This window comes from Chinchilla lanigera, unplaced genomic scaffold (assembly GCF_000276665.1).
Source record: "Chinchilla lanigera isolate Chin_1 unplaced genomic scaffold, ChiLan1.0 scaffold00062, whole genome shotgun sequence".
NCBI lineage: Eukaryota > Metazoa > Chordata > Mammalia > Rodentia > Chinchillidae > Chinchilla > Chinchilla lanigera.
In genome coordinates, this window is record NW_004955463.1 from 7,610,806 (window position 1) to 7,633,911 (window position 23,106).

At 33.8% G+C, this 23,106-nt stretch overlaps 1 protein-coding gene and 1 pseudogene across 5 annotated transcripts in view; both read left to right on the plus strand.

The window, feature by feature from the left end:
* Window positions 1-22,727, plus strand: part of Wrn (Werner syndrome, RecQ helicase-like) — a 138,290-nt gene extending 115,563 nt beyond the window's left edge. For 4 of the 5 annotated variants that reach the window (XM_005398387.2, XM_005398388.2, XM_005398389.2 and 1 more), the window contains 6 exons: window positions 1,686-1,800; window positions 4,883-5,014; window positions 8,293-8,455; window positions 14,876-15,090; window positions 17,060-17,215; window positions 20,636-22,727. In XM_005398387.2, coding sequence (XP_005398444.1) covers window positions 1,686-1,800; window positions 4,883-5,014; window positions 8,293-8,455; window positions 14,876-15,090; window positions 17,060-17,215; window positions 20,636-20,755 — 901 coding nt within the window. In that variant the 3' untranslated portion in view covers window positions 20,756-22,727. The remainder of the gene's footprint in view (window positions 1-1,685; window positions 1,801-4,882; window positions 5,015-8,292; window positions 8,456-14,875; window positions 15,091-17,059; window positions 17,216-20,635) is intronic. The other variant, XM_005398390.2, reaches the window with a different exon arrangement.
* LOC102030290 lies at window positions 5,566-5,836 on the plus strand (annotated as a pseudogene).
* Window positions 22,728-23,106: the final 379 nt, after the last annotated feature.

Below are 23,106 nucleotides of genomic sequence, written 5' to 3' on the forward strand. Positions count from 1 at the left end.
ATGGCTTTATTTATTCCATGTGTGAGCTGACACCCAATTCTCCCACACAGCTTTGCAGATCTCTTTGCTGAGCTTTAGTCCATGTTTCTGCATGAGTAAAACCATGTTTTTAGCAATCAAATTATATATAAAATCAATTTCATTATCCACTCATCCTCTAAACATACATTTCATCTAACCACTAAAACTTTCTGGAATTCCTTGTTTTTTTTTTTTTAGTTGTGTTATCATATTCTTAATCACACATGTTTAAAGTCTGTTATCACATCCCTAACATATATCCCCTTCTTCCTCTCAGTTTTTTTATGTAAATATTCTTTGTGTATATCTGTCTATGCCTTCTTTGCTCTTCTTAGTGACATTGTATTAGTTCAGACCATTTACCCTTGACCTGTTGCAAAAGACTTTTAATTGGGCACTCCCCAGTCTTGCTGTGTATTTCATCTGATACTTGAATACTGAATTAATCTTCTTTTATCTTATCATACTTCTGCTGAAATGGTTTCCCACTGTCTTCTTTAGCATAGAATTCCAAGCATCTGTGCTAATGGATTTAAGTCTACTCGTGTGCCTAAGTCACAGAATTTGCAATGATTTATCTTACCTGGATTGTTTAGCATTTATAGAAGGACCCCCCCAGCCCCATTTCAACTTTCATATTTTTATTAACAATGTTGCTTCTGCCTTGTAGTTTTTTCTTGGTTCCTCAAAATTTCTCCTAAATCCTTCAGGATCTAGCTGTATCACCATTTCCTCCGTGAATCCTCCTGCTGACTTGGATCTCTCTTGAATTCACCTAAAGATGGTCCCGTGGAACTCATGCAATGCCTGATTTATTTTCCTTTGTAATTAGTGGTAGATATGCGTTATATCTTTTAGATCTTAAACTCTTTGAATAAAGATATAGTTCCTTATCTTTGTGTGTCTTCTGCAGAATCTAGCACAATACCTAATAAACACTAGATGGTCAGTAAATATTTAGAAGAAATTATTTCCAAAAAGTAGATGCTGGATTATTAATTGTATTCATTTTTATCTTTCCTTTTGAAAATTGTTTATATTACTAAATTTCATTTAAAATGTTACTTTTGTGCAGGATTTTCTAATAATACTACATAGTGCTCACATCCTACAATAATTATTAAAAAAAATACTGTATTCTATGATCACACTTTAATATTCAAAGACAGTATGTAAGGAAAAGAAGTAATCATTAGATTGACAGAGCTGTAGAAAGAAGATAATGTATGGTCTTAGATACTGGGCACCATAAAGAATTCTGAGCTAAATGCCTGGTTAGCAGATTTACTGTTACAGGTAAACAGTTCTTATGAAAAATAATGAATGGAATTTTCTTCTGAGTGTTTCTTGGTGGTTTATTGTTCTCAGTCTCATCACTTTTCATTTGTATGAAAATAATAAATTTGCTAATAGAGTGGAACAACAGGCCTTTGGCTGTTCCTTTCTGATGATGGCATGTTTATCAATTACAGCAGGTACTTTCTTGTATTTTTGTGCTTTCAGGAGAGGAAAGCAAAGAAAGAAATTATGAGATGTAATTATTTGTATTATGCATTATTTTTGGTTGTGGATTGGAAATAGATTTATGAATTATGAATGTGAAGCTGAATTGCCGACATGATACTGTTTGAGTGGTTTCTTAGCCTTTTTTTTTAAAATGACAGACCAACTACAGTTGAAAATGTGAAACGGATTGATGGTGTTTCTGAAGGCAAAGCTACCATGTTGGCTCCTCTGTTGGAAGTCATCAAGCATTTCTGCCAAGGAAATAGTGTTCAGGTAAAATACTATAGTGTACAGGAATTTACCAACTCAAAACACAAGATCTTTGCCATTTATTTGTGTTTTCATACTGGACTCTTGAAAATGGATTCGCACTATTGTTTTTACAGTAAATCAGTTGTAAAAACATGTTAGTTATCTTCTTTTAAAGATAATGCTAAAGTAATTGTCCAGGCAGCTTGTGTCTATTATATTGAAAGGTTTTATTCTTAGATTTGGATAAGTATTATATTCTCAGTTAATAAATTGTAAGTTTTTCTTTTCATTTGACATACTTCTTATCTATTAATTATATTTCATTTTATTCTCTTCGGTTTTCATACTGTTTTCTTCTTACCTTTTTATTATTTTTTACTCTATATCAGTGACCATTTTTACAAGCGTCCTTTGGGCTTTTTCTTGAACTCCACGTGCAGATCATGCTGTGCACAGAAGATGAGACTGGTGAGGTTGTGGAGAGCCTGTGCACTGGAGCAGGGAATTAAGATTTCAGTTCTGTGGTTTGCCTGGTGAACCTGACAGGTTTATTTCCTGCTTCTGGGTCTCCATTTGCTCTCCTGCACAGTGGAATAATGCTTTCTGCCCCATGTGCAGTGGGTAACATTAATAAGATAAAAGACATGGGGTGCTTATAAAAAGTTGGAAGAATTAAAGACACCCAAGGCAGTATTAAAGGATTGTCTTTCCCAAGAACTTCCTGTAAGCTTTGGGCAGGCACAGTGTAAGATTCTGCTTTAGAAAAACCCTCCTCTAACTCGAGGTAGAAAACTATGCTACTTTTTGCATGTAGCATTTCCTTTTTTGAAATAGAGTATGTGTGGTAACTTTATCAAAAGACATGTGGAAATTCCTCATATTGCATATCAGGTATTTGGAAAATCAAATAGTAATGTTTTGATGATTTGATAAGGACTAGCATGCCTGTGGTGCTACTTGAATATGTCCCTCTCTTTGGACACTTAGTGATATCTTCTTTCATAAATTAGTGGTATTAGTGAATAGTGAATGGATTGCTGCCCAGCTCCCCCTCCAGAAGAGGAGACTGTAGGAAGCTAGAAGTTAAGAGCTCCAAATGACAGGTGTAAAAAAACCATTCTGCACCTTATGAATAGAGAAAATGCCTGTTTGTATCCATGATTAGTAATTATTCTTAGATTATTCTGCATATTGAAATCACTTATAATAGAAATAAATAACCATTAATGTTGTTAAGTCAGTCTTTTTTTTATTCACCACTTTCCTTAAGCTTTTAATGTATTTATTTCAAATTTTGAAGTGAAACTTCAATACTATCAGAATACAAATCTGAAGTTACAAATAAGTACTGGAAACGGTGGTGTGTGCCAGTGGTCCCAGCTACTTGAGGACTGAGGCAAGAAAATCACTAGGGCCTGCAAGTAGGCAACATAATGAGACCTCATCTTAAATAAATAAAGAAAATTTAAAAGAAAAGTAACAATATGTCATGGGCATTAAATCTCCTAAGATGGCCTTTTAGGAAAAATATGCTAGAATCACTTTATTGAAATACATTTTATGAAAATTATCCTTTTAAGTGTCTATTCCTCCTTTTTTGTGAGTTACAATGGTAAATCCAAAAGATTTCAGGATTTCTGGAACAAAATGCCAGTATCATCTTTAAATATGCAGTGATAGGATTTAGAAATATTCAAGATACTCAGTAAAATAGTCCAAAGTAATAATATCAGGAAGGTAATGTCAGATTGTGGCTTTACTAAACAGTAGGCTAATTAAATCATATTCTACACAGATAAAAGACTTTGGAAGCACAGTGGCCAGTTGTGGAAACAAACAGGAAAAGCATAGGAAAAAAGGTAGGCAGAGCCTGCCTGGGCAGTTTTCAGATGAGAAGACATTTAGGCTAAGTAGATTTGAATAGTATGGTTTAACTGGCAAGAAGAATGCCTTAACCTACCTTTATTGCTATGGGACTACTTAAGACACTATTAGAAGTTACCATGTTAACACTCCAAGCTTGGTAAAAAAACCTCCAGGAAAGCTGGAGGAAACATTTATAGCTTAGAGATCCTGCAGGAGCAGTATTTTGCAATCAAGCAAAACTCATGTAATGAAAAAAAATTTTTATTAAACTCCATAAATGACAGGCTATGGAAACAAAAAGATACATTTCTTTCCCAAAGAAAAGCTTATAAAAATTCTCCCTCATACATCTATATATAATATAGTAGACCACAATGATGTATAACCTAATCAAAATGATACCAGTATTGTTCATCAAAGACTAGGCTTCTTATTAGTTTGTTACAAGTTATATTATCATGGCAATATGCTGTTTTTATCTGTCTTTTATGTGTGATTAACTTAAACCAGTTTTCTGTTTTCTTTTCACTATTTTCTTCAGGCTTTAAAAAAGTTCCAGTATTTCTTTATTCATCTTGTTTTTTAAATTTTTCCCTTTTTTCTCTTTTAAACATCTCTTAGGGAACTATATTTAAGATTGTACGTAATTCAGTTAGAGCTCCACTTGGGATGTATCTTTCAAAATTAATTTCGCTCTCTCTCTCTCTCTCTCTCTCTCTGTCTCTCTGCTATTGGCCATACCACCCTAAATACACTGGATCTCATCCGTCTCTTTCTGTATGTCATACATATATAAACATATCCATATAGATAATTATGATAAATTTCCTTATGATATATTAGCCAGTTTTGTTTTTATAGTACCTAAATTTGAATACTGATTCTTTTTATTCTTTCATTCAGTGTTTACTTCCACAGGATAGAGACAGATTGGTTCATGTTATAGTCTCTTTTTTTTACTTCTTGCCAGTGAAAGGCAAGACTTAGAAAGCCTGTTACAAATATTTTATTAAAACATTTTGCTTTCTAGCATCATTTTAACTTTTTAAAAAACAATATGTAAAAAAATCCAACTTCATTCTGACCTCCCCCACAAAAACCCTTTGTTATTTAAAAGTTTTATTTGGCTTTTTTTTCTGTATAGCCAGTAGTCACATACTGATCGATATGTTGATATTATTAATTTTTCATTTTGGTAGTATTATTGATTATCTGTGCTACATTTAACATCCTGTAGACAGACCTCTTTTCAAGTACGAAGCCTCAAGAAGAGCAGAAGAAAAGTCTAGAAGTGAAGAATGAAAAATGCTCCCTCTTACAGTCTGTGGCTATCACATATTCTCTATTCCAAGAAAAGAAAATGTCTTTGGTAAGTGTTCTTTGAAGTTACAGAGAATTTTTTAGTTTATTTAAACTTGTGGTTTGTCAGCTTTTCAATATTAAAGCTGTGACTTGGGATCAGTTTCTTTTAACCTGCAAAATGTCTCATTGTATCTTTAATTTTGAAACAGAACGTCATTTTCTTTTTCTGTTAAGCCTAGCTCTACCAACAGCAATAATAGCTTGACTATAATTTTCATATAGAGGTGGTATCAGAGTTACAGATAAATACATTTATAGCTTAGAGATCCTGCAGCAGCAGTAGTACAAACCTTTTTTTAAAAAAAAGAAAATGAGATTAATAGTTTAAAACTATTTAACAGTACATTTATATGTACTGTTTAGAAAGAATCTCCTGGGGCTCAGATGAAGTTTAGTGATAGAGTGCTTGCCTAGCATTTGTGAGGTCCTGGGTTTAACCCTCAGCACCACGGAAAACAAACAGTAAACAATGTTTAAGAACTCGAGGTGAGAAGGACTCCCACACCGACCAAAGCTGCGCACTGCTGCGCCCTTGCATCCAGCGCCCCAGTCACCGCCATGCCCAAGAGAAAGGCTGAAGAGAATGCCAAAGGAGATAAAGCCACGGTGAAGGACGAACCACAGAGAAGATTCACAAGGTTGTCTGCTAAGCCTGCTCCTTCAAGCCAGAGGCCAGGCCCCAAAAGGCCCCCGTAAAGATGGGAGAGAAGGTGCCCAAAGGGAAAAAGGGAAAAGCTGATGCCGCCAAGGATGGGACAGCCCTGCAGAAAATGGAGATGCACAGCCAGACCGGGCACAGAAAGCGAAAGGTGCTGGAGGTGCCAAGTGAAGTGTGTGCATTTTTGAGAGCTGTTCTTGTGGTGATTGTACAGTTTGAAATACTATTTTTTAATGAAGTTTTATGAAAATGCAGAATTTTGGTTTACTTTTTTTAAGCTATGTTGTTAGCATACCGTACACTTCACTGTTTTGGGGGAAAGGAGCATATGTCACTAATACAATGTCTCCAAAGCTGGATTGATGTGGGGAGAACACAACACTTTCCCTGCTAGTGTTGAGAGACTCCTTGGCTCCCAGAAAGGGGTTCCCTGATGTTGACACATGTGGCTACCTTGGCACAAATGCCTTGCAGTGTGGGAAAACCAGTTCATTTTTATGTCCTCCTCTCCTTCTCTTCCATCAGCACAGATTTAATTCCCTTAAGTCTGGAGACCTATTGGGACCTGACTCCCCACAACTGGTGTTACCAGTGTGTCCGGCAGTCTGGACCTGGCAGTGACGTTGAGAAGGTGTCCCCTCAAGAACAGCAGCTCCTTTACTAGATTGTGGGTGTTCAGATTGATAATTCTATTTTCATTTCATTTCCTGAAAGTCAAGAGTCATTTTGTGAAAAGTTATTAAACAGTATGCTAAATATGAAAAGTCAGTCCTCCCTCTAAACTTTGTCTATCAGAGCATCAAATGAAGACTCTTGGGTTTTATAGTGGCTGATTTTTGGTCATCCACCCAATAAGGAAACTTGAAAGTTGTGCACTGTTAATGATTGTGTGCCCATGTCCTGCCTGAAACATGATTGTTTATGAAAAGTTTCTTTAGTAAAGCTGGGTAGTTTGGCTTGGAAAAAAAGAGATCTTAAAAATTCATTAAGTTAAAAAAAAAAAGGTGAAAAAAAAACATGTAAGTGTGTATGTATTCATACTTTTACATTCCTTAGCTTTGTATATGTCTAAAAATGCAGACAGGATCTCTGCAAGGATATCCAAAAAGTTGGAAATACATTTCTAAAAAATTCACTCTGAATCTGCTAGCACTGTTTTTTTTTAAACTGTCCCAAATGCTCTTTGCAAAAATAAATAAATCTGTTCTTAATGAGGGCCTATACTTAATGTTTCTTCATTGTTCTAACACATATTCTTAAGACTGTTGAGGTTTTTTGTTTTTTTTTTTGCTGTAAAGTGGATATAAGTCCATAACTTATTTTACTTACTAATGTAACTAGATAGTCCAGTTCTTCAATTAAAAGTGCAGAGTCATTACTCAAGAAACCAAATAATTTCAGTAGAAAGTTGAGTTCTTACGTAAATGCTAACTTACTGTATATGTTAAAAATGCCTTTATGCATGATTAGAACTATCATTTTTAAGAAAGTTTGGTATGAGCTCTGAATTTTCTGAGTATTGTGCATTCTAATATTAGTCATATGTGGCTCCATATATTATATATTCATGATTAAAGATGTGAAGAATAATGTATCATCATTTTTGTCTTTTTAGCATTATTTGGTAATATTGTATTTTTTGATAGGATGGTTAATTATCTGTACTTCCTTAGAGTCCGAGAGGGTCTTGCCAATTAACCACAAAATTAAACATGCCTAAGGACTTATTAATCAGGAAAAATAATATAATTAGATTGAAGTAACTTGATGCCTGGTATCAAATAACCCTGATATTATGCACACATGGTGCCCACTTTCTGGTAGAGAACAGCAGACATTTAATGAAGGTAACTTAATATACTCTGAAGGATGAAGCTATTGCCTTACATTATCTGTTCTGTGAAAGTATCAGTATTCACACAAATTCAGTCTAAATTCAAACTTTCAAGATGTATTGCAAGAATATCATGAAATATTTTAGATCTGAGCTACATGCTCAGAATATTTTACCTAATATATCTTAAATTTGAAGTCACAGTTGTTTCAAAACCTGTATAAGTATGAAAACTTATTCTAAATTAAACCTTAAGTTCAGTAGTAAGACAGTGGTGACAGACCTTGTTAAAAGTGTAGTTATTATTTTATGAATAGAAACAACTTAAAATACCTATTAAAGTCTTCTCAAGGACCTTTTATATCAAGCATCTGGAGTCTTACATTATTACTACACATTTTAAAATTTGTCTCCTTGGAAATTCACATAACCAGAGCACCATGTGTTATTTCAAGCATACAGACTATTAGACTATAGCTCTATTTCCAAAAGGTTGCAACAACTGCTAGACTTGCATAGAATAATCTCTGTTACTTAAAAGCTTTGTAAAGTGAGTGGAGAGGGGTGAGGATTGAATAGTTGTCTAATGATGGGTGCTTTTGTTCTAGTCAATACAAGTATGGAAAGTAGAACCTGTGGAGGTCTCTAGTATTTAATGCAAATCTTAGGTGCAGGTTTATCCCATTGTTTTGTTCTCAGTAAATAGTTACTACCTGAGGTTTTGGTTATTTTTGTTCCATGAAGTGCAGTGGAAACAAAAAGCTCACTGGTTCTTTTGCTATTGTTTCTCTAGGACAGCATAGCCGAGTACAGGATTCTGCCTCTCACAGTGGTTGCCCTGCATTTAGTCCAAGCAGTGAAAGCGGGCTACTCCCTGGATATGGAGCGAGCAGGGCTGACTCCAGAGGTTCAGAAGATTATTGCTGATGTTATCCGAAACCCTCCTGTCAACTCAGGTGATAAACAGGGCCCTGCGCCATAGCATTAATGACTTGAATTACTGAACCCAGATGAAGTAAACACACAATCAGCTAATACTTTGCTGTTTAATGGCATCGACTCTTTATGCTGCTTTGAAAACTACTTTTTTTTTTTTGGTCTGCTGGTTTGAGGAAAACAATCTTTCCATTATCACTCAGAGGAAAAAAGACTGAAAATGATTTTTTTTTTTTAGCTTCATATTCCATCTTCTCTATCCTTCCCTAAAAAGGGTACATTTACTCTTTTCTAATTTCTGCTTAATGACATGCAAACGACACATTTTTGTCTGTATTTATTCCCAACAGCTTACTTACTGCCTTTGTTCCCTACCCTTTTTGATTCCTCATCAGTGATTTCACTTGAGTGCCCTCCCCAGTCAACCTGGTGCGTTGTGACATGGGGCAGAGGCCGAGCTCCGTAGCCCTTGGAGAAGGGTTTTCTCTTGGCCCTGTGCTGCAGAACCTCTGCTGTGTTCATTGAGGTGAATGAAGCCCCTTTGCTTATCCTGCAGAATTTTTTAAATTTTGAGACAGGATCTCCCTAAGTTGTTCAGGCTGGGCTTGAACTTGAGATCTTCTTGCCTCAGCCTCCCATAGTGCTGGGATTATAGGCATGTGCTACCATATCTGGTTTGTTGCAGAAATTTTTAAGTTATGGCCCATTTTTTACAGTAAAGTTGAAATATATTAGGAGATTTTCTCCTTAAATGCAGAAATGTAAATTTAGTGTGTTTCAGTATAATAAGTCTTCTACCTATTTTCAGAGTGTTAGGACAGAGCAGTGACCTTAAAGCCTTCTCTTAAGCTGTATGAATAATTACTCTTTGGTGACTCGTATTTTTTACCACATGGAAGCAACTATAATATTCTCCCCAAGAATTTGGAAATAAGGGAAATAAGATCATTCTGAATTCACGGACAATACTGTACTGTACTGGTCAGAGCAAAAGTAAGTCACCGTACCAGCAGCATTATTTCTAGGCTTGTGCAAGATTTGAGTGAAGGTGTAAAGTACAGGCATCTCCATTACTTCTGTTGATGAACAGTGGAGTCACAGGAGAAGGAGAGACACAGATAAGCTTGGGTGGCACTCATCCAAGATCCAGGGATGAGGAATGGTGGCCAGGGAGATTTCAGCTGTGTTAAACCCTGTGGATATGTTATGTTGTGATCATGTTTGAGAGTCTTCACACTTGATCTTAGCCAAAAGGCTGATAAACGATGAGAAAGACCCTTAAAGACCCTTAAGGGTCTTTCTTCTATGTTTTGTCTCAGCTTTCTGGTTGCTGTTTGATTTCCCATTTGTATCTCCCTATAGGGAAAGCATGCTGTAGTCATGCTAATTTGAATATATGATGATTGTGTATGCATAACTCTGTAACCTTGGTCAGTGTGGATCTGTTAAGGTTTCTGAGTTTGAAAACCAAAGGGCCGAGTTCTGGACTGTGTAGTTAAATATACAGGGGAATTCAGCTGTCAATCGCTTATGAGAAAATCAACTCTTCTGGGCATGTTGCAGTCTGACATCAGCAGCCAGTTTGCTAGAAATTAGGGCAGAAGGAGGGAAATAGTCATTACTTTGTAGGACTAGACTGTGGTTATAAACCTGTTTCTCCAATGCAAAATGACACAATGTTTTAGGAAAAATCAGATTCAAATGCTTTCTAGGTTTTAATACTCTGGAATTCTTTTTTCCATTATAAATGTTTGTCTCTTAAGAATCAGAAAAATATGTGTCTTGCTAGGGATTTAGCTCAGCGGCACAGCGCCTGCCTGGCAAGTGCAGGGTCGTGAGTTTGATTCCCGATACCGGAAAAAAAAACAAAAACAAAAACAAAAAAACAACAAAAAAAGAAAAATATGTGTCTTTTGATGAGATGTTGAGCAGTAGGCAGTATTCTCTGAAAGTCTGTGCTTTTTCCTTATTTTTATTTTTTTAAAATATTGACAGTCATGTTTGCTGTCATTTGGCTGCCTTTTCTCAAACCTAAAGGGCTGCAGGTGGTGTTAGTCTCATCAGCAAAAGCAAAGGCTCTGGCAGCAGATAGATCTGTGCTAAGATCTTGGCCCTATCATGTATAGTTAATGTGACCCTTGGCATATGAACCTAATGTGACCATTGGCATATGAACCTAGTCTTATTTCCTTCTCTCTAAAGTGAGGAAGGAGAACACTGCCTCTTAGAGTTGTGAGGAATAAATTAGATACTACACAGAAAGCCCTGGTCATGGTAAATACTCGGTAAATGGTGGTGGTAAAAGATGATGATTGAAGAAGTAGACGGGAAGATCTTACAGCATCTTAAAAATACCTTTAAAATGTGATTACTTTTATTCTCTATCCTTTTTAATAGTGAATTAAGATTATATGAAGTCAGTAAGCATATTAGAAGGAAAGTTTAAAACACTGCACAGTGGTCCCTTGTTATCTGTGGAGGGATTGCTTTCCCACATCCCTCCTGCTCCCCCTCCATGAATAGTAGATGTAGATGCTAAAGTATCTTTTATAATATATTGTAGTATTTTTATGTAACCTACACACATCCTCCTGTATACTTTAAATTATCTCTAGATTACATATAATACTACAATGTAAATACTATGTAAATAGTAGTTATATTGAAATGTTTATGAAATGACAGTAAAAAGTATGTATATGTTCCATAGAGATGCAAATTAAAAAATAATTCAATCTGTGGTTGCCGAATCCAGGATGCAGAACCCACAGATGTTGAAAAATTTTGGCAGATTATAACAATCTTTTCTGTGTGTATTTGTACTGAAGAATTCCTGTGCGTAGTTCCTGAATGAACATAAAATGAGTTTCAGTTCATTTACTGGCAAAAGAAAATGGTAGAAGAAGATTGAATATTGTATTATTCAGGTAGCTATTAACAATATCTGTTTTTTGTGGTTATGGTAAAGAATAGAAGTGTTGTTAATTTCACTTCTAAATCATATAGTCATAAACTTATGGAGCTTTTGGGGCTGGGGATTTAGCTCAGCGGCAAAGCGCCTGCCTCGCAAGCGCAAGGTCGTGAGGTTCGGTTCCTGGTACCGGAGAAAAACCAAAACCAAAAAAAAAAATTAATAAATAAACTTATGGAGCTTTTGATTTGAAAAAGAAATTAGAAACATTAAATTTTCTCTTTCCTTGTTCAGAAATAGGAAAGTGAGGCCTACAAAGTTGCAGAATTGTTTTAATATCATGTCTAAGATTAATGACATAGATTTTCTTAGTACTGTACTATGAGTTGTGCTGCCAGTTAACTTGAAGGGAATATATAATTTATAGTTCTGATACAGGATTGAGGTTTTAAATGTGTAAATTGATGAGTAAAATAATTGTATTCATTTTAATATCTTTTAGTATCTGTCAGGACTACCACGTCTGTACCTGTCTATACTAGACTACCAGATGTCTAGTACTCTGTACATTAGAAGTGTAGCAGTTTGTCTGTGATGTTAGATAACTTCTAAATTAAGAAATATGAAAATGAAACATAATATATAAAGATGAAAAATAATTGTAATTGAATAGCCCGATTCCACAAATATTGGGGAGTTATAAAATACTTGAAAACATTAATAAAACATTTGTCTTTATTACTGTACACAAAGTATATAATATTACATAAATTTTTAGTGAAGTGTTAAATTGAAATTGCAAATAACAGCAGAATGTATTTTAAAATACACCTATTAACAGTATTTTCTCCATCAGTATATTTAGTTTGAACGTAAAATATTAAAAGTGAATTTTTTGTAGTGTGCTTCCAAAGGCAGAATAGATGAATTTAAAATGGTTGTGGTAACAATGAGCTCTTACTTATTTTGACAGTACATTTGTATCTCTAAGATACCATCTGTTGCTGTGAGATTTTGCTTTGGGATTGTTATTTGGTAAAATAGTATTTGTTTTCTTGAGAAAACAAAGGCTATTAAAATATGAGAAATGAAGATATATACTACTTTAATGATTCAGACATTATTTTCATCTTTAACTATAACCTTATCACTATAACCTTAACTCAGTGTTTTAATGAACAAATTTGATTGATATCTAAAATTTATACAATACTGAATTGAGAAATTTTCTATAAAATAATCTTTATGATAGTACAGATTTTTTTAAAAATTGGTTTGCAAACATTACATTTAAAGGATAAGAAATTGAGCCTGTGTAATTTGTCTAACTTTTAATAACCTACAAAAGAAACTGATATAATACATTATAATTTTATTAGTTGATCAAAATGTGGAAATTTTATATGGTTTTGTAGAGAAACATTAGGCAATAGAGACACAATGTAAGCCACAAATGCAACTTAAAATTTTCTAGTAGCCATGTTTAAGAAAACTATGGGGGCTGGGGATTTAGCTCAGCGGCAAAGCGCCTGCCTGGCAAGCGCAACGTCGTGAGTTCAGTTCCCGGTACCGGAGAAAAACCAAAAAAAAAAAAAAAAGAAAACTATGAAACATTGCAATAAATTTTAATAAAATTTAACTAACTCAGTATACTTAAAATTTTATTATCTCAACATTTAATCACTGTAAAAGTTAACAAGATATTTCATGTCTTTTTCTGTAATAAGCCTTTGAAATTAGGTATTTTACACTTATAGCATATGTTCTGGTTGGAAAGTTAGTAATCATTGTATGCATTTAGTTTTCATAAAATTTACAGTACAACAAAGTATATTGACATAGTCAAGTTGTTCTAAAGTTCTTAAAATTTTTCCCGTGAGTGAATTAAGTATCATGGTTTAAATTTAATTTTGAATTACTGTGAAATACTTAAATTTAAAAGTTGTTTTTCATTCACATTACCTACATTTTAAATGCTCAGTAGCAACATGTGGTTAGAGGTTACTGTATTAAAAACATAATTCTAGAGATAGTTTGGCAGTATGTACTGAAGTACAGCTTATGTCTGTCTTTTGAGCTATCAATCCCACTTCTGGGAATGTAGAACTGTGAAAAGATGTGTGTAATATGATGTTCCCCAGAACACCTAAAACAAAAACAAATGGACGACAAATGAAAGAGAACACAGAATACTCCTCACCCATTAAAAATTGATGTAATAAAATTGGGATTTCTATGGTATTATGATTACATATTGACCAAAAGGCAAATAAAGTGTTGGTTTGGTTGATACTTAAGATAGTCACAGCCAGGTGAAGGCTGAAGCAGGAGGATTGCTATGAGTTTGAGGCCAGCCTGAGCTACACAACAAGAACAATAGCAAAACAATGACAACCACTACCAGCAGATAGTCACAATGCTGATTTTATTACATATAGAGCTGATTTGTCCTTTCTTAAGACTATGCTTATCACCAGTCTTGAATTTTAAAACTTTAGATAACCTACTGTCCTACTTTGTATTAGCTGTGTAACTGTCTCTTCGTGTTTTTTAAAAAAACTGCAGTGTTTTGAGGAATTCTCAAAATATCAAGCTAAGACACTGTAATAATTTAAAATCAGCTTTTCTAAAAAGTAGTGGATTCTGACCACAAAGTTGTGTCAGAAATGTTTGATATGTTTTATAAATTATGTGATGATAAGTGTGTTCTAGTTGCTTAAAGTACTCCAGAGCATTGTAGATAAATACAGCAGTACCTCGGCTCACAAGCTTAATTTGTTCCATGATGCTGGAAAAGATGGCCATGTTTGTGTTCATCACCCTATGTAGAGATCACAAACAAAAACAAAACTTTGCCAAACCAAATTGTTCACAAACAAAAGCATCCTTGAACTAAGTGCATAATGTTGGAGGAAACAGTATTTGATTTGTAAGAGATTGCCATATAATTTCTAGAAGGTGTGAAGATACTGTCACTATCTGAATTAGTTCTTTTGAGTTACAAAAATTCATAGTTCCTTGATTCTGAAAATAAGATATATTTCCCCCAGGAAGCTCAGATAGTTAATAAACATTTTAAATGATTGATATACTTCGTTATGCTGTAATAGCCATTGAAATAATCCTTTTGTTAGATTCTTATCTGTAACTATAATTAGGTTGTATTTTAACAGTAAGTTATCTTTAGAAATAATTAATTTATAATTGATACTTGAAATTTAAAGCAGTTTTCTTTAGAAACTGAAGTGTTTTGATTCTTGGCAGCCTATTGAAGACAGTTTGAAATGTAATTTATAAAGAGTCAGTGGGATTCAGCTGTCTTGGAGTCAAGGGGTTCATGTGATGCAGGAGCAAGAAGGACATGTTTGTATTTCATTTCTGTTCAGTAGGGCTCTAGGTTTTGAAAGAAGAAAATTGTCTTTGGCAACTTTTCTTTTTCCTTTTTGCAAAATATTTTATTTCCAGATCATCAGTTTTCCGAAGTGTTCTGCGTGATTTGTTTTAAAAATTGTTTTTTCATCTTTTACAGATATGAGTAAAATTAAACAAATTAGAATGTTAGTTCCTGAAAACATTGACACATACCTCATCCACATGGTAATTGAGATACTGGAATATGACCGTGATCGCACACTGTTATGCCAGCCTTCATGTGGTTCCAGCAGAAAGAGATGTTTCCCCAACTCTGAGGAGAGCTCTTCAAGTTCTAAGAGAAGCAAGGAGGAAGTAGGCACAAGTACCAAGGTGTTAATTATATGCAGAATTTTCGCAGTGTTGGTTTGTTTGGTTTGCAAGTTCTAAAGCTAAAATGCTGTGTCTTTTGAACTGTTATACATTCTAATATAAGGTTACTTTGTATGCTGCATATCCTTTGCTTTTCATAGTATGATCTGAGAAAAATGATTTTTTAAAAGAGATAGTAAAAGGGGAAGATAGTGCGTCTGTTTAGTTTATGGTATAGCATGTCCCCTTAAATTTTACCTCTGTTGGCTTTATAGCCTGGAAATTCTCTTTTTTCAAATGTGTAGTTAAGAGGTTCAAGCATATGGCAATTTATATGGTTAATGAAAACAAACTGGTTGATGTATCATTCTGTTATCATGCTTTCAGTATTATATTGAATAATTGTTGCTCATGATTCTGAGCATTTTACAATTTTTTGTATAGTCAAAGACTGAGATACAGTAATATTTTAGGGGGTATATTAAAATCAAGTGCTTGGGAAATTATTGCTTAGTGAATTATATGAGATAAATAGTTTGGAAGAATAATTATTCTTTGGCAGTATGACTCTATTAAATGATTGTATAAGTCTGAAAATTTGACCTTCAATATCTTCCAGGTCTAAAATCATGTGACTACATTATAGAAGTTATTGAGCTTTTAATGATTTGCTAGCAATTCTTTTAGTTCCTAGATAATAAACTTACTTTGGTAGTCAAGGGTTGTTAGTATTTACATTACAAGATTAGAGACTATTTTAGTTTTAAGGTAACTTTATATTTCCAAAAATTAAACTTTTTTCTGAATAGCTTTAAAAAATAATGGGACCTGGTGCTTATAAATTCTGTACTTCATGTGGTTTATCTAGACATAATACAGGAAATATTGCTGTTATTTTTGGTGAAGAAAATTTTGTGTAGTTCATTTCAATCTAAATAAAATGTGGATTTTGTTCACAGGTACATTCTAGATGACCCAGTGACATTTAATTAGTTGTAAATTTCAACTTTTTGTAATTGATCCTGTCTCAAAAACAAAACAAACAAAAAAGGTTACAATTTTATTCTAATTTAATTAAGTCTTTCTGTTGTGAGATGTGACCTTGATACTTTTCTGTTGCTCATTTTCATATAAAATGAGTTTTCCTACACTTTAAAAAGAAGACATGGGTCAGGGTGGCTTTTCCAATTTCATAGTTCTCCCCAATGTTTTTATGTAATGTTAAAATATGAAAACTTGGTTTCTGAGCTGTGCACCACTGTGTTTATTTGGCTTTCTCTTCTGTTTTGTGTCTGTTGTACCTCTTGTACTTGATTCTGGTTTAACCCCAGCATTTTTTCTTGTGTGTGGGGCCTCCTCCTGGAAGGCGGCCTTGACTAGTCAAAGTTCATGGGAGTCAGCTGCCCTAGCTGCTTCAGATGCTTAGTGGAGATTTCTTACACCTGCTGCCGTTGGGTTGGACAGAATTCCCCCATTTTCAGATGCTACTTTCACATTATTCCATGATGTTTTCCAGAGTCTATCTCTGGGCTCTTTTAGGGTTCTCTGAAGTTTGCAGATAACTCATTGCTTGGAATTTTCTCCGTGCAGATGTGTTTAGCATGCAAGCATTAATGGCTAACCATTGGTGGTTTGTTCTTGCATGCTTATCGTTTGGCTCTCCTGAAGATAGCTACAAATTTGGCTTCATTGTAAATGTAGAAGATGAGTTTTAGTTTTGCCTTCTAATTTTATCCATATTACTGCTTGGATTCATAAATGTTTAAAAACTGTCTATAGTAGGAAGTAGGATGTAGATCTTTTTTCAAATGGGAAGGAGATTAAGAGGTAGGGGGTGAGGTAAGAATTGAGATGTGTTACATACATACTAACTCCCCACGAAGAATGTAGTCATGGGTACTGCAGCTAATATACCAATAAAAAATGAAAACAGGAAAAAAAGAGAAAAGTTCAAGGTATAACTATTTTGTGTTGTATCAAACTTTTATAGGCTGATGAAAATCATCTTGATAATTTCTCACGAAAAGACAAAGGCCATGGAACCTCATTAAAAGTAGCTTCTTGGAATCAGCCACCTGTAGCTTCTTGGAATCAGCCACCTGATGATCCAGAACTAGAAGAATTATTTTCAGATTCTCATTCAAAGGTAAAAGTTGTGAAAATAGTTTTGAGGATAAATGCATTGGGCTTGCTAATAATTTTCAATTTTTTACTTATAGATGAGATTAAATGTGAATATGTTACGTGTCCCTATACATGTACATATAATCAGCAAATCAGTTAATGTTTTCTGTTCACAATTTGTTTGTTTGTTTGTTTTTTGTTTCTTTTCTGGTACCGGGAATCAAACTCACGATCTTGCACTTGCCAGGCAAGCGCTGTGCCACTGAGCTAAATCCCCAGCCCCCTCTGTTCACAATTTATCAGTAATAGTTTTGTAATATAATTTGAAGTTTGATAAAGTGATAAATAACTCCTTAAATTTTTATTATGATTGCTAGGAATTTAGTGTTGTACTGATGAAGGAAATAGACATTAGAAGATACTATTCCTACCTAGTGACCTAAACCTTGTGATTAAGATCTCTTCAGATGCTTATTGTAGAGACTCAAAAGACATACACAGTATAAATATCCTCCCCCTTCTCAGTGAAATAAGATTATTATAATTGTAGGATAAGTACTAAGGATCATATTCCATATATTATAGGAAATAAAATTTTAAATGGTATTAGCTATGTTAATGAGTGAAAAGAAAAAATCAGGATTTTTTTATATTTTGTGCATATTTTCATTTAACTCGAAATAATTTGTTGATGATATATAGTATTCCCATTTTCTGTGTGAAGAAATTAAGGTTTAACATGCATAAGATCATACATTTAGTAAGTGGATCAATTAGAATTCAAAATTAGTTCTTTGTTATTTTAAAGTCCATCTTTATTACATGATATTAAACTGCCATAAGACTAGGGGTTTCCCCTGTGTTTTCTTACTGTTTAGATGTCTAGTGTGTTTGACTCTTTGGCTTTTTTACAATTTTAACTCCTCCTGGCACGCCCCTTTAAAAGCACTCAGGGGTTCAGACTCTAATTGTAGCAGCTGTATTTATATGTGACTACAAGGAATTTGATATTAAGATCTCTTGAGAAGGATAAATGTTGCTGACCTTTTGGTGGGGGATTGCTGGGGATTGAATGAAAGGCCTTGTGCATGCATGCATGTTTTCTGTCACTGAGCTGCCCCACTGGCTCTGGACCCATTTTTTTCCCTGTAGCAAAATACTTTTTCTCTATATATCTTTCTATCTCTAACACTTGTTATTTCCTAGTCCAGTGTTATAGTATCTTTCAGTATACATAAGTCTGAGTTGTTCTTCTGACTTTCTCTTCCTTGTTTGGAAATGAATATCCAGGAACAGAGTTGCCATATCTTAGCTATTTCTTTCCTGTAGCTTTTGCAATAATGTGAGTAGCCTTTTCTTCAACATTGGATTTCTTTACTTAAGCTTGAGCAGCTAAGAGTTCTTACCCCTTTCAGTTATAAAATGTCACAGTCTTTGCCAGGAATCTTTTGCTGTTTTACTTACTTTTAAATATTTTAAAATATTATTTAACATAGAAATCATAATAAAACATAGAAAGCAATTGATAAACACTAGATAGATAGATAGATAGATAGATAAAGCCAGCATTCTTGAAATGGAAGAAATTATACTATAGTTATATCTTAGGCTGACAGCTACAGTGTAACTTAGCTAAGACTACCTTATTACATATTATGAAAGTCTTCAAATGTGTCCAATAATGACTAGATTTGAAGGAGTAATCCTATTAGAATTTCTCTGTCAGGTTATTCTGAGGATCTAGTACTGTAATTGAGTTCTTAAGTACTGTAATTGATTTCTTAAGTAATGTAATTGAGTTTATGCCATTGTAGGCTTATGCAACACTTACCTGCTTAAAATGGTTTATATTTTTCATGTACCAATGATCTGGTACCCATATAGTACCTTTGTGTTCTGAAGTCCCTTCACCACCCAGGGACTTGTAACCTGTGGTTCCGGAACTTTTTTAGTAACAAGCCTGTAAAATTGTGTGCAAAATGTTGTACATGTATTTGCCCTTGTTTTGGAAAGTAGATCTGTGGTTGTGGTTCAGCAAATTCTCAAAAGAGTCTGTCAGAGAAGAAACTTTTTTTCCACTTATTCATTTTCCGTTTATTCCATTTATGAGGCTTGTTTGTTTGTTTGAGTGTCTGCTGTGTCTTGACCGGTCTGCCAGGTCTTGATAACGACTGCACCACTTCCCTCGTCCATCTACCATTGTAGACGTTAGACAGTATATTGTGTTTTAAACGCCAAATATAATTAATTCTGAGAGTGCCTGTCTTCCTCAGAACGTTAAATTCACCATTTTTTGTTAACTCAGATCACATACATATGGGAGGCAGATGTGAAATGATCTCCAATTTTTAGCTTACCAAATGAAGATCTGGACTTACACTTCTAAGAATGCGTGGGATAGCAATTAGTTGCCTAAGTAAATGATATAGTGATTTTACTCTTTCATTTATTAACTTTTACACCTGGAAATAAATTCTGCAGATGTAACTATTTGGTTTGGTTTGGTGGGGAGGGGTGCAAGGGTGGGTATATATTCAGGGCATGTTACTTGTTTTTTTTATTTTAAAGAGAATAAAAAAATAACAAAATAACAACAACAAAGACAAAAACCAACACAAAAACAATAAAAATGATACAGGATTTCAAAAGAAAAGGTAGGAGTTAACAATGATTGTTATATTTCATATTGTTTTCTTCAGTGAAGTTGCTCAGATTACCAGATTTAAGAATGCAAGACTGAGCAAACAATTAAAGAGATAAAAAGTAAAAAAAAATTAGAAATGATACAGAGCTTTGCTAAACAAGATGGTAGGAATTTAACAATGGTTGTTATATTGCATATTGTTGCCTTCAAATTAGTTGTTCAGATTACCAGATAAAAGCATGTAAAATTGCTTAAGAAAAAAAATAACCATTAACTGTTCCTTTCAATAAACCATTAGACATCAGCAGTATAATTATCCCAGCTATCCATATATATATTATTTTTTCCCCTTTCTTTCTTTTCTCCTTTCCCTCATCCCAGTTGTTCCTTCCCTCTGAGTGGTTTCTTTCCCTTTTACAATATCTATTGTACTTTTGGGTTTTATTTACTCTTTCATGTTCTTACACTAGAGAGACAATATGATGTTTACACATGTGGGTCTGATTTATTTCACTTATGAGTATGGTTTCTAGTTGCATCCATTTACGTATAAAAGCCTCAAGTTTATCTCTTTTTATTTTTTTTTTATAGCTGAGTAATACTCCATTGTATAAAAATAACACATTTTTTTATCCATTCCTTTGTTGATGGGCATTTGGGTTGTTTCCAAGATTTAGCTATAACAAATTGCACTGCCATGTTACTTGTTTTTTCAGTGACAGATGCATGTGACTTTGTTTGCAATTGTCATACATTTTCAGTAGGAAAAATACTTATTTTTTTTTCTGTTTTCTATAGATGTCACCTGAAACCTCAAAGAGAAACTTACCTGAGTGGTTTACCCAAGGAAATGAACCCGTAGCTAATACCAGCAAGAAACTAGTGACCAAAACAAAAAAGAAAGGTCTTTTTAGTTAAGTTGGCAATTACCAGAATAATTTTATGTATCTTACTGTTTTATAGAAGCTATATTTTATTTCTGAAAGGAGAAGTAATTCTATCTTAAAAATTATTTCAATCCCAAAGTAAAACTCACCTATATATTAAAGGACCAGCATCTTAAATCAACCTTCTATAGTTCAGATAAACTCTTTGGGTCTTCTAAGAACCTATGTGTTTATATCATACAATAATAGAATATTCAATTAGATTTCCTTCAAATTACTTTCAGGAACTCTGTTACTGCCCCATTTTTTAATCTCTTTGTTTATTGCAAAAATATATTTGGAAAATGTAATGTGTGAAATTTAATAAAAATAACACATTAGTTGTGTAGTGACTGTAGGATATAAAATATTCTTGCACTTTGTCTTGTAAGAAAGCACAGTTATTTTACAAATTGTCTTTCAAAGCAGTTTTTATAGGCTTTGTTAGATATTATTAATTACCCAGGTCAATGAAAATAAAACAACATTTTGAATTTCATTAAGTGGGGAAAAAGACTGTAATTTAAAGGTATTCTAATTGTGATAGGCAGCTATGCAATTTGTATTTTCTATACAAGTTCTATTATTTTTCAAATAGTAAAACAATGTCTTTTCTACTGAATATTATAAAGATACATGTAGTGTATTTTCACTTACTTAATTCAAGTACCTTTATTATTTGCAGATGTCAGAATTTGGTTTTATTTTTTCTTATGTAGCACAAATAAATATCTGAAACTCGTACTCTGACTTAGAATTGCATTAACCATGGTTGTAACTTTAAGCAGTTTGCCGTATAGTTTGTACATTCCACAACCTTTAATTAACTTTTCTGTAAATTAAAATAACTTGTTAATAAAGAAATACAAGTTTGTCACAGAAGAACTAGCAATCCAAAGAGGTAAAGAAAACAAACCACCGTGATCACCCGTAGTTCCATTAGCAAATAATCAGTCAGTCCTTCTGTGTATCTTGTCAAACCTTCACATATTAACTGATTTTTTTTTTAGTTTGTTACATTGAATTTTTATTGTAAAACATTCAAGCTCTACTTAAAATGTAAAAGCCCTCTGTATTCTCATTTTTCTACATCTATGTATTTCTTCTGCATTCCGATGCCTTTGTTCTTATATCTACAATATGTGCATCAGTGTTAGGCGGACAAAGTGGCAGGTATGTAGAAGGCGCTTCCTGTGTGCCAAAGTATGATCATCGTCTCCAGGAAGCGTGCGCTTTTGATTGTGAATGGAATTTTTTTTACATGGGGTGCATTTTTATTGAAGAAAAAATTGATAGAAGACTGCTTGGTTATTTAGACTTGGGTATTTGACAGAAATTTTCTCAAAATTGAAGTTGTGCTCTTGCTTCAAGGTAAATATCTTAAGGTATTTATTGGCAATAATAAGGATAGAGATTTTTAGCAAAATTTGTGATTTTGGAAAACTGTCACTGTGAACTTGCCAGCTTTCCTTAACCTAAAAACTTTTCTAATGAGATTAAGAATAATAATTAACATTTTTTTTTATATTATGTAAAGTTTTACTTATATTTGGATTATTTATATAACTCGATGAATGAATATTTTCTGGATGACTAATTCATATTACACCATCATGCATGGATAAAAGATGGACCCATGGATTTAAATTGCAGATGAGTTCAGAAAGGTTAATTGGTGTGGTTTCAGATTATGCACTGCAGCTCATCTTTAAGAAACGAACTACATACTTGTGTGAATATGGATGTCTTCATATACCTCAGTCAAAAGGGCACATCAAAATAGACTGAATGCAGAAGCAGATCTGAGAATCCAGCCATTTCTGTTAACCTGGACAGAAGGAGTTGCAAAACTGAAATAATGCCACTCTTGTCAGGATATTTTTAAATGTGATTTTTAAAAGAAATTTATGTTAACATGTAATGAGTTTGCTATTTAAGCAAATTAATAAATACTTTTAAAATTCCTTGCATTTAATTTCTAACATGGTAAACGGGTAGACGTAACTCACATTAACAGATGCTCTTTGGGATCCTCAATAAATTTTAAAAGGTGAGCGGTGCTGTAACCTGGGAGTGGAGAATTGTTGATTTCTAATATAGTATTATACTAGGAATTATTTAACTGACTTCATATTGGTGGTCACTGAAATTGCTTCCTTTTTTTGCTGTTTTAAACAGCCCTGTTTTGAACATTCTTGAAACAACACATAGCATCGTCTCATGCCAGATACCTAGCCAGAGGGAGAGAGTCTTTTTGTAGTAGACTTTATGCCTTCTCAGCATCAGTTCTCTCTCCCCATTTGCTGTTTCTGTTTGTGCTGGTTTAAGGGGGATAATTCCAAC